The following is a 12,253-nucleotide window of genomic DNA, read 5'->3' as shown; positions in this document are numbered from 1 at the left end:
TTGACACCGCAGAGCAGGGGCTACACGGAGGTAATACATAGTGCACAAATTGCTAACTGCCCTGAGACTCCTGAATTAAAGCAGATATGTCAGGATGTACACAGTGTCAATACTGTAATGACAGCAAAATTTGGATGAGAGATGCTTGGGGGCGCAGACTACATAAGCCAAAGAAGACGTTCATCACCGCTAGCCCCACGCACTTGAGGGGGCACCCTGAAATAAGGATCCCTCATCTGCATATACATAAACAACTGCGTACGGTCGCACTGCACTGTCGTTCCACGGTAATACCCTACCTGCGGTGGCCGGCGGAAGTCAGGGGACGGACCCGGAAGTGGTGGCTGTGACACCAGGAGAGACTGCGTTGTTACCATTGCAGGGGAGGAGGTGAGCCCAGTGAGGTAAGCCAACAGGCAGACGGGTGAACGATACCGGGTAGGCGGTAGTGAGGCCCTCGAGACCCCCCCTGTGCCTCATTAACCCAAAAATCCTTACAAACTCCACCATGTCCAGCAGCAAGGGAAATCGTGGCTCGCACCAGCCCAAACTGGACAAGATGACATGGCTCAAGAACTAGGAAAGGCCAGAGGTGCAAGCGGATACACCACCTGGAACCCGCAATACACCTGCGACACAAAACGCTCCCACACTGCAGGATATTCTCACTGCCGTCACGGTGGTGTGCACTTCGCTTGAATCACGTATTGATTCTGTCTCCATAGAAGTCGCCCTCATCCGGGCGGATATTTGTAAAATTAATGAACGTATGACTGAAGTGGAAGAAGTAAAACAGGGCCAAACTACCACCTATAAGGGCTTAGAGAAACAAGTTCAGGGCATGCAAGTTACCAGTCAAGCACTGGCAGACCAGCTCGATGAATACGAAGGAAGGGCCAGGAGAAACAATGTTAGAATTATTGGAGTCCCTGAGAAAGCAGAAGGCCATGCTGTGGACCCATGCGTGGAGGAATTAATCACACAGCGGCTGCAGCCCAACACGCTCTCCAAGTATTTCTCTATTGAATGTGCACACTGAGTACCGAGTGGCAACCCCAAACCTGGACAGCCCCCCAGATCCATACTGGCTTGAGTGTTTAACTTTCGCGACAGGGACGTGATTCTGCAAACTACACAATGTTCTCCTCCGCTTAAAATTGACAACAACACCATCATGTTTTGCCCGGACTTCACAATAAAGGTCCAACAGCAGCGCAGAAGTTTCCTTGAAGTCAAAAAAGCCCTGAGGGAGACAGCGTTGCCATACGCAATACTATTCCCTGCAAGACTCAGGGCAGAAGCTGAGGGTAAAGCATGGTTCTTCACGGAACCGGAAGCAGCTTGGGAGTGGCTGGACGGATGGAGACAGGTGAGAGCCCCGAACAACCCAGACAGATGTCGGAGACGGATGGCAAAAAATGTAAACGGGATTACATCGATCACGAAGTGAGCGACGCTGCAGATGCAGAACACATGGAGAATGACCGGTCTGGACCTACATGAAGTTGTGTGGACATGGACAAAACTAGAGACATATATGTGAGATAAGGTGGCCACACATACAACCTTCGAAGCTCCCTGCCTAGCTCTGCTATATTTAAGCCTGGATGGGCTGCAATATTGGGGTGGCGGGAAGTTCCAAGTCCGTCTTGCAGGGAGGTAGGGTGGGGAGTGGTTAGGGCAAGTTAAGGTGGGTTTACTGTTGTAGTAGTACATCACAATAATCATTACTTAGTACTGCACATATTCATCACTGAGCTACGTCCGCTCTATCAGGTGTATAAATGCTGCCGCACACAAACTACTTATCTCCGGAGTATGCACGGGACATCTCCAGCACAGCTATTCCTTGGCACCCCAAGTAACATAAGACGTGAGGCAACACTACATTTGCTCTCTGGAAGGTCAATGGGTTAGGAGATAGGATCAAGAGGGGGGTGGTGTGAAATGACAGGCCTCAGACATAATTCTGCTGCAGGAAACCCACCTCGTTGAGAATAAGGCACTGGATAGATGGGGATACAAACTTATAGTCCACACGAAGAAAAATCTCCCATCCATAGTGACGCAGACACACACATAACTATGGGCGCTTTGCGGTGATGTCAGGGACCTGAGAGGGTAGGAATATGAATATCCTCTGTGTATATACCTCCTGCTTTGAATAACGTTGCTTTGCTGGAACCGAGTAGGATGATTCTTGCATTACCTGAAGGCGAAATCGTGATGGGTTGGGACCTCAATATGATGCTCTGCGACAGATACCCCCCTAGAGGCATTACACGATCCCAAAATACAATGGCTGAATTTGCAGCAGCGCTGGGCCTGACGGATGTATGGAGGGTTGCTCACCCACAGGCATAATAGTACACCTGTTACTCAGCTTCTCACATATGCCACTCTCACAAAGACTACATACCAACTTTGGCTGATTCTCCACACCTGTTCACTGAAGTTCAGCACTTGGTGAGGGGCATTCCTGACCATGCTTCTATAAAGATGCGATACATAGTGATTACTGCCCCCACCCACAGGACAATCACGATTAGTCCATGGTGCCTCGAAGTCCCACAAATAAAAGATACCATGATCAAACAGGCTGACTATTACTCGATGGAAAATGTGGGGCGTCCAGTCATCGCAGATCCTGTGGGAGGCCGATAAAGCTGTAATTAAGGGCAGGGCCCTATCCTCACGGTGGGCCACAGGAAAGAGAAAGACGGACAACTAGTTAAATTTGAACAAGACATCCTGGCAAGAGACCAGACATTAGGGGAACCCCAGGATGAGACCGGAAATCATATTCTGGAACCCAAAAGGAAAGAATACAGGGACCTAGCTAATGAAACAGCCAGAGGCAAACATTGCGCCAAAATATATAGAATATACAAGCAGGGAAATAGAGCGAGTAAACTATTAGCATGGTTGGATAGGAAGGAAAGGACAGACCGCTGGATTAGAGTAATACATGGGAAGAATGGGACATGTCTGCAAGACCCACAACATATAGCGGATGGGTATTGCCAAAAGTTATACACAACTTTATTCGCCCGTTGCAACGGCTACCATAGAAGAGGTATGGGAGATAATAACTGACATATAAATTCCGACATGGACCTTAGAAGACCAGCAATTGCTGGAAGTAGATATTACCGTTGAGGCAATCACAGCAGCCATACTGAGCATACAGTCAGGGAAAGCTGGGGGACCAACCGCTCTCCCAATTGAACTTCTTAAAATAACGGCATCCAAGGTGGCACTTCACCTCCTTGGTATATTCCTCGAGCGAAATCTGCTGGTGCATTACCCAGAGACCAGAGAATGGCTTCCATTGTCATAATTCGGAAGGCAGGGAAGCCGGAAGAGGAATTCACCTCATACCGGCCAATATCCTTATTAAATGTTGAAGCAAAAGTTCTAGCAAAAGTATTGGCCAATAGTCTACTTCCTTCTCCACAGCAACGGTTCCAAGGCAATGGAAACAGGCTATGGTTGTCCCCCTTCTCAAAAAGCCATCACTAGACCCAGCAAAATTAGAAAACGTCCGTTCAATCTCTTTAGTACCTTGGGCAGCTAAAATTACTGAGGCACACATCGACACCATCATTTAAGCTTTTCTGAATTCCAATGGCATCCTGGATCCCACACAGAATGGTTTCCGCCCAGGGCACAGTACGGAGACAGCGCTCCTTGCTGTTACCGAACATCTGCGGACCATTCTAGACACGGGGCATACCGCAGCACGGATCTTGTTAGATCTCAGTGCCGCGTTTGACACGGTATCCCACCAGATCCTTTTAAATCGCCTAGAGGAGGCAGGAATCGGTGGTGCTGCCTCGGAATGGTTCAGATCTTTCCTCTCTGAAAGGACTTTTCAGGTGTTTGGTCCGCCCTTCTTTGCACGTGTCCAGTCTGTTGAACAAGGTGTGCCACAGGGCTCTGCCCTGAGTCCCGTACTTTTTAATCTGTACGTACAACCTCTGGCAGTGATAGCCAGGGACAGGGGTCTTTCCATTGTTTCTTACGCCGATGACACACTAACATAACAAAACCCGGGAAAACCTATCTCGAAAGGATCAAACTCCTATATGCTGAGCCACTTGCACAGGTGGTGGTGAACGGACATGTGTCTACCATGTTCACTCTGCGCCGCGGGACGAGACAGGGCTGCCTGCTATCCCCCCTTATATTCGCTCTTGTCCTCGAGCCTCTTGCATGTTGGATACGCAGGGACCCATTGATACGGGGATTGAAGTGGGCAAATGAGTGGGAAGATAGAATCTCGCTTTATGCGGACGACATTCTACTGTACGGTGCCTCAATTATACTCCAGATCTTTTCTAATCATGGCAAATATTCTGGGTACACTATAAACTGGTCTACATCAGTTGTAGATTTACTTCATGGGCCAGCACCGTCCCTCCCGGCTGTGGGGCCTTAGTAGTTGCATATGGGTTTCGATGTTTCGGTATATACGCTACGACCGACTCATTGCTTTTCCATGAACGAAACCTTCTGGGCCCCTTGACTCGACTGCAAAGCAATGTCTGCCATTGGCGAACGCTGCCTGTGAGTTGTTGGGACGCGCAGTGCTATATAAAATCATGGCTCTGCCTCGGCTCCTGTATGCGCTGCAGAATACCCCATATAGCGTTCCCGAAGCGTATTTTAAATCGGTTGAAGGGGAAGTTAGAAGCCTGCTTTGGGACGGGAAGCCGCCGCACATCGCAAGGCCTAAATTGGTCCGTTGGTGGTATGATGGGGAATCCTCCTGCCAGATATCCGCAGCTATTACTGGGCTGCTCACCTTTCAATCATCAACAAATGGGTGTATGGAGCACAACAGGACCCAGGATGCCGGACAGACAGATGGCTGATGGGCGCGGGAGGGTATAGAGAGGCACTGTACACTGTAATACACTGACACAAATTGGAGAGGATTCGACAAATGGGATACAATTGGTATATCACAAGTTGGAGACCTGATAAAGAAAGGTAAAATATTGATATTTGCGGAATTACAAAAAGAATATAAATTCTTCGTGGTCAGTTACTGTTTGCTGTCCCTCTGGCCGGTCGGTTCACTGGATCTTTCTTATGTGAATAAAGGATTAAAAGATAATAGGATTCATCATCTTCTTTTCACTGGCGACGAGGATGGTAAATTAGAAATTTCTCTCCTCCAATACAAACCATTTACCACAGATAATTGAATGTTATCCTTAATAATTCTGTTACAACGCTCTACAAGACCATTACTGCGAGGGTGATATAACAAAGTAGTGATGTGTTTAACACCCCAATGGGACAAAAAGTCTTGAAATTCCTTAGCCATAAATTGTACCCCATTATCTGTTACTAGTTCAACAGGAGCACCTTCTTTAAAAATAACGATTGAAGAAAAGAAACAACCTCACTAGTAGTTGCAGCCCTTACAAATTTTACTTCTGGCCACTTTGACCCGTAATCTATTAAGACTAAACCAAATCTAGACCTCTCATCCAACACATACATGGGACCAATGACATCCAAAGCCAATTTAACCCAAGGTTTGTCTGGAACAGGAATGGCTTCAACTGGACTGGGAAAAGTCACCTGAGTTTTGTCACTAGTGGCACACGAGATGCAATCCCTAACAAAATGCTCTACAGAACGGTCCAAACCAGGCCACCAAAATACCTCCCTAAGTCTCCTTTTCATTGCTCTCATACCAATATGACCTTCATGAACAATATCCAAAACTCTACTCTGGAGAGAAAATGGAACAACTAATAAATCTAGTCTCCTAAGTAAACCACATTGAAAATTCAATTCCGGAAAAACGTGTTTGAAAGCATCAGTTCCCTCACCACTAGATACCCAACCTTTACTCAGCATTGAAATAATCTCCTTAAACACTACATCTTGCTCAACAGCCAATTTCCACTCATCCTCTGATATACATGCAAAATCTGAATCCGCCGCTAAGGAGGCTACAATACAAAATTCTTCCTCTCCTGACTCCTCATGATGTTCTATGGTTAAAGGGAGTCTGGACAGACAATCAGCAAAAATGTTCTTCGCACCAGGAATATATTCTAAATGAAAACGAAATTCCATTAGTCTATAATGCCACTTAGCTATGCGTGGGGTAGCATTCCCAGCACCCTTGGTCGAAAACAGATTGACAAGAGGTTTGTGATCCATTCGTAACTTGAATTCAGAACCCCACATGGAAAGATTGTCTAAACAGAATTTGCAGTCTAAACAGAATTTGCATGTTGACTCAAGCTCTGAATCTAAAAATGTGACGGTTCCTGTACATCATGGATCGAGTTCTACACAGGATAAATCTGGGATCAGAGTTTCTGCAAGAGTGCGTAATGCTCCTGTTAAATACAAGGATTATGTGTAATCTGTATTGTTTTTTCCTTTCCTTCTGATTGGTATGATATTGTTGTATTATATTTGTTTCAAATGTAAAGGGGGAAGATGTGTTGGGTCTTAATGTTTCTTTATTTAATGTGTTAACGTTTCTTTAATTAATATGTGTATTTACAAGTGTAGCACATGCCACCATGATGTACGTTCCATCCTGGAATGGTGGCATGTGGAGTGGCTGATGGTCAGTTAGTGTTTGCTGTCCCTCTGGCCGGTCGTTTCACTGGATCTTACTTATGTGAATAAAGGATTACAAGATAATAGGATTCATCATCTTCTTTTCACACTGATTGCTTTAAATAATCCTATTAAAATGAAAAATGTGTTTTACATTCTTCTATCCACTGAGAAATACTTATATAAGGACTAGACAAAAGTTTTTTTTCCCTTTAAAAAACACTTCTAAAAGAAAAGAATACAATACGCCTATTTCAAAACCTTATTCAGAACTCTGGTTAAGGGGTAGGCTGAGGAGGATGTAGCCGCGTCTAGTTGAAGCCACATGATGCAGGCGAAACACTCTGGAACATAGGTCAGCTTATAAATGCCTGCCTGTTTTATAATATAGTTCCTGGGTAAATAATCGGCAAAGGGAACACAGTAATCACATAATTTGCACACAGGATAGGGCAAGGCTTCTTCAAAAGTGGAGTCCGACCAATGAACTAATGTTTGTTGAGGACTGCTATTAATGCACTGTAATTCATGTTGAAAGCAGAAGATAGGTTAACTGTATGTCTACTCACCCAGTTCGGTTTGAATTATTGATGTGCAGGTAGGCAGTCGCTTGTCCTACATCGACAGCTTGAGCTAAAAATAAGGCCTTGCTTGTCCCCGCAGGGATGATTACCTGTAAAAACAGGAGCACAACTAAGAAATAGCACAGGAACATAGGGAAAATATACAACGATTAATTTGTTAGAAATGTAATTCAGGTTTTCCTTCGAGTTGTATGCTACCAAAAACACGCTTTAAGTAGAAAAGCGTCAGCCAGGGCTAAGCTCAAGTGAATAACACTATAACCTGTGGGAGGTCCTGCATTATCAAGCTGGAGAGATTATTATTTTTATATTGCAAGTGCATGCCACAAAAATTAAAATAAAGAAAAAAATGCTGCATACTGACTATGTGCCTGCCATGTTACCATGTAAAAATAATTAAATATTGCAAATCATTTTAGTACAATGGTACAGGTCCTTCCTAGCACGCAGTTTACCTTATAGAAGACATAGAAACCCTGTTAAGTTTTAATGCAAATTACAGGAAAATATGATCATTATAAATGAAAATAAAATAAAAAACTATTCTTGCCTTTAAATTACTGACTTTGAAGAGCTAGTTTAAACAAACGGATGACTACAATATTAGAAGGATAAATACTGCAAAAGAAAAGCATTTGCAAAGTAAAGTACTGGCATATCAGTTCTGGACATGAAGTGTACCTCCTTTAAGGTGGTTGTCAAGAAATGAGGAAAGAACCTTGTCAATCACAGTGCACAAGAGCTAATGGCTGTAATGGGCTGACCCATTGCCTTAGTTGTATACTTTAGTGGGCAAATACAGCATGTGGATAACAGCTGACATGTGCCCTGGACACCAGAAGGAATATGCTACTTACCAGTATGCATCTGTTCTTGGCATGTAGGGCTGCTGATATTCATATCAGTGCATAGATCGCCGCCTAGTGTTGGGTCCGGATGATTGCACATTGTTGTCCTGGAAGAGTCTTCGAAGTATCACGAGATAGGTGGCTACTCCCTTGGACTACAGTGCGCATGGGCATCCTCTCCATCCCCAGATTGTTTTTCGCCATTGTGGCAGAGATGGAGTATAGTACAGTAAGATGTCCATGCAAAGAGTGAATGCTGCGGCTGCAACAGGCACTGGGGAGGCGGGTGGGCGATATGAATATCAGCAGCCCTACATGCCAAGAACAGATGCATACTGGTAAGTAGCATATTCCGTTCAAAACATGTGGGCTGCTGAATTCATATCTGTGCATAGAATATATAGCAGTATCTCCCTTAGCGGTGGCTACCTGTGTTAGCTGCAGCAGTCTGGAAAAGAGTTTTGAGAACAGCCTGTCCTACAGCAGCTTGCTGTTTTGAATGTACATCTACACAATAGTGTTTTGTAAATGTATGTGTGATTGACCATGTGGCTGCTCTGCAAATTTCGTGTAAAGGAATATTTCCTAGGAAAGCCATGGATGCCCCTAGCTTACGTGTGGAATGCGCTCTAGGGGGGACTGTTAAGGTGCTTTTTGCCTTTATATAACATATTTGTATGCACTTAACTATCCATCTGGCTATGCCTGATCTTGAGATAGGGTTACCCTTGTGTTGTGGTGAGAAGGCAACAAACAATTGTTTTGTCTTGCGAAATGTTTTGGTTCTGTCTATGTAATATAGCAGAGCTCTTTTGACATCAAGGGTATGCAAGGCCCTTTCAGCTACTGTTTGTGGGTTCTGAAAGAACACTGGCAGTTCAATAGTTTGGTTTAAATGGAAAAGGGATACCACCTTTGGCATGAACTTAGGGTTTGTTCTAAGAACTACTCTATTTTCATGTACCTGAATGAATGGCTCTTTAATAGTTAGGGCTTGCAGCTCGCTAACTCTTCGAAGCGAAGTAATGGCAATAAGGAAAGCCACATTCCAAGTAAGAAATTGTAGTTCGCATGAGTGCAGTGGCTCAAAAGGTGGTCCCATTAGTCTGGTTAGGACATCGTTCAGATTCCAGACTGGTGAAGGTGGGTGTCTTGGAGGAATTATGCGTTTGAGTCCTTCCATAAATGCTTTAATTGCTGGCACCCTGAATAGTGAAAGGTGTTGCCTGTTCTGCAGATATGCTGCTAACGCAGCTAGGTGTATTCTGATGGAAGAAAAAGCTAAATTGCAGCGTTGGAGATGAAATAGGTAGCAAATGATGTTTTGAGTGGAAGCATCAAGAGGGTTAATGTCATTGTTATTACAGTAAATGACGGAACGTTTCCACTTTGCTGCATAGCATGCTCTGGTAGTGGGGTTTCTTGCCTCTTTGATAATATTCATGCAGTCTGGAGGCAAGTTGAGGTATCCAAATTCTAGGATTTCAGGAGCCAGATCGCCAGGTTCAGCTGCTGGGGATCTGGGTGTTGGATTTCGGCATGGTTCTGCGTTAGAAGACTGGGTGTTAGTTGCAGTCTTTGATGAGGCACCACCGATAGTTCTAGGAACGTTGTGTACCATGGTTGCCTCGCCCACGTGGGAGCAACTAGGATTAGAGTCAGCGAATGTTGGCGCATTTTGCGTGCCACCAGCGGTATTAGTGGAGCTGGGGGAAAAGCGTACGCAGATTTGCCTGACCAGTTCATCCATATCGCATTGCCTTGCGACTGCGGATGTGGGAACCTGGCGGCAAAGTATTGGCATTTTGCGTTTTCGCTTGTGGCAAACAGATCTATTTCCGGGTGTCCCCACTTCCGGAAGAATGGTTGGAGCACGTTGGGGTGAATTTCCCATTCATGCATCTGTTGGCTGTGCCTGCTTAGGAGGTCGGCCACTTGGTTGTCCTTGCCTGGGAGGTGTTCTGCCATGAGAAACATGTTCCTCTGAATGGCCCATTTCCACATTGCTTGAGCTAGGTGCGACAGCTGTGGCGAGTGAGTTCCTCCCTGTTTTTGAATGTAATACATAGCTGGCATGTTGTCCGTCCGGATCAACACAGCTTTGTTGCGTAAGTGTGTCGCGAAAGCTTTTAGGGCTAGAAAGATGGCCATCAACTTTAAGAGGTTGATATGCATTTTCTTTTGCTGTACAGTCCAGAGTCCCTGCACAGTGTAGTGTAGGACATGGGCTCCCCATCCTAGTAGGGATGCGTCCGCTGTTAACACTATTTGTGGGACAGGCTCTTGGAACAGTCGACCTTTGCAAAGGTTTTGTGGATTCCACCAATGCAGAGAGTTGTATGCCCGACTGGTCACCAACACTAGGTCCTTTAATTGCCCGTGAGCCTGGTTCCACTGCCTTGCTAGGCATTCTTGTAGTGGGCGCATATGTAGTCTGGCATGAGGGACTATAAATATGCACAAGGCCATCATGCCTATTAGCTGCATAAACACTCGAGCTGGTAGTGAGTGTTGGGGTCTGAACTTTTGTATCAGCGTTTGCATTCCCTGGACTCATGCTGTGTTGGGATATGCTTTTGCTGACAGTGTATCTATTGTCGCTCCCAGGTACTGTTGGACGTGGGAGGGTTGTAGGTGTGACTTTGGGTAGTTTAGTGAGAATTCTAAACTGTGCAGTAGGTTTATGGTCTTTGACATGTTGTTGGCACATTGCTGGGCTGTTGGCGCGTGTATTAGCCAGTCGTCCAGATAAGGGTACACATGTATGTGTTGCCTTCTGAGATGTGCTGCTACTGTAGCTAGACATTTGGTGAACACTCTTGGTGCTGTTGTCACCCCAAATGGCAGGACCTTGAATTGGTAGTGTTGCCCTTGAATGGTGAACCTCAAATACTTTCTGTGCGCAGGGTGTATTGGTATATGAAAATATGCGTCTTTGAGGTCTAAAGTTGCTAGGAAGTCTCCTTGGCGAAGCAATGGTAAGACTTGTTGGAGAGTGAGCATGTGAAAATGCTCTGATAGAATGTAAAGGTGGAGGGGCCTGAGGTCCAATATTGGTCTGAGAGACCCGTCCTTCTTTGGAATTAGGAAGTATAGTGAGTATACTCCTGTTCCCTGGTGTTGCAGTGGGACTTGTTCTATGGCCCCCTTTTGCAGCATACTGATGACTTCTTGCTGAAATAACGTTATATGTTCTTGTGACATAGGACGGTGCATGGGTGGTATGTTGGGTGGAGTTGAGGTGAGCTCTAGGCAATAGCCATGTTGGATAATTTGCCTGACCTACTTGTCTGTGGTGATATTTAACCAGACTTGTTGAAATTGTTGTATTCTTCCACAGACTGGTGTTATATGGTCTGGGGGGAGTGTCAAGAAGTCACTGCTTTGTGTTAGTGGAGGATCTATTTGCATTGCCTCCACGACCTCTGCCCTTGGTATTGTTTCCTCTATAACCACCCCTGCTGGTGTTTTTGTTATATGTTGTTTGTGTGTAACTCTTGTAGTTGGAGGATTGCTGTGATGTTCCTCGCGCTCCTCCCCTATAGTTGGAGCGACGAAAGGAGCCCCGGTGTTGTTGGGACTGAAGAGCTCCCATTGATTTTGCAGTGTCTGCATCCTTTTTCATTTTGTCCAAAATTGAATCAACTGCTGGACCAAATAAAAACTTTGGGTTGATTGGCCGATTAAGAATTGTAGATTGTACTTCATTCTTAAAGCCTGATATACGAAGCCATGCGTGTCGCCTTATGAGCACTCTGGTATTGATGGATCTGGCAGCTGTGTCTGCCGCGTCTAGTGCACACTTAATGGATGCATTGGTGATGAGCTTTCCCTCTTGTATAAGTTCATCTGCTTGTTGTTTGTAGGGATCATGTAAGTGTTGGATAATTTCTTTCAAACTGTCGTAGTGCGCCCTATCATATCTGGCCAGCAATGCCTGTGTATTGGCTATTCGCCAGGAGTATGCTGCCTGAGCCGCCACTCTTTTGCCTGATGCCTCAAATATTTTGGATTCCTTGTCTGGAGGTGCAGCCTCACCAGTAGTCTGTGAGTTTGCACGCTTACGTGCGTTTGATACCACTTAGGAATCTAGGGGTAGCTGTCCTTTGATGTATGTAGGATCTATAGGTGCAGCTCTGTATTTCTTTTCAATTCTAGGGTTTATGACCCGGGCTCTAGCAGTGTCCTTAAAAATGTCACTTGCGTGTTTTAACACCCCTTTTA

General features: G+C 45.3%; 1 protein-coding gene across 3 annotated transcripts in view; it reads right to left on the bottom strand.

The window, feature by feature from the left end:
- Nucleotides 1-12,253, bottom strand: part of CTNS (cystinosin, lysosomal cystine transporter) — a 385,893-nt gene that overhangs the window by 212,857 nt on the left and 160,783 nt on the right. For all 3 annotated transcript variants that reach the window (XM_078679945.1, XM_078679944.1, XM_078679943.1), the window contains one exon: nucleotides 7,167-7,270. In XM_078679945.1, coding sequence (XP_078536071.1) covers nucleotides 7,167-7,270 — 104 coding nt within the window. The remainder of the gene's footprint in view (nucleotides 1-7,166; nucleotides 7,271-12,253) is intronic.

Source organism: Lissotriton helveticus, chromosome 3_1 (genome assembly GCF_964261635.1).
Source record: "Lissotriton helveticus chromosome 3_1, aLisHel1.1, whole genome shotgun sequence".
Taxonomy (NCBI): Eukaryota; Metazoa; Chordata; class Amphibia; order Caudata; family Salamandridae; genus Lissotriton; species Lissotriton helveticus.
This window is presented reverse-complemented; position numbering and strand designations above follow the sequence as displayed.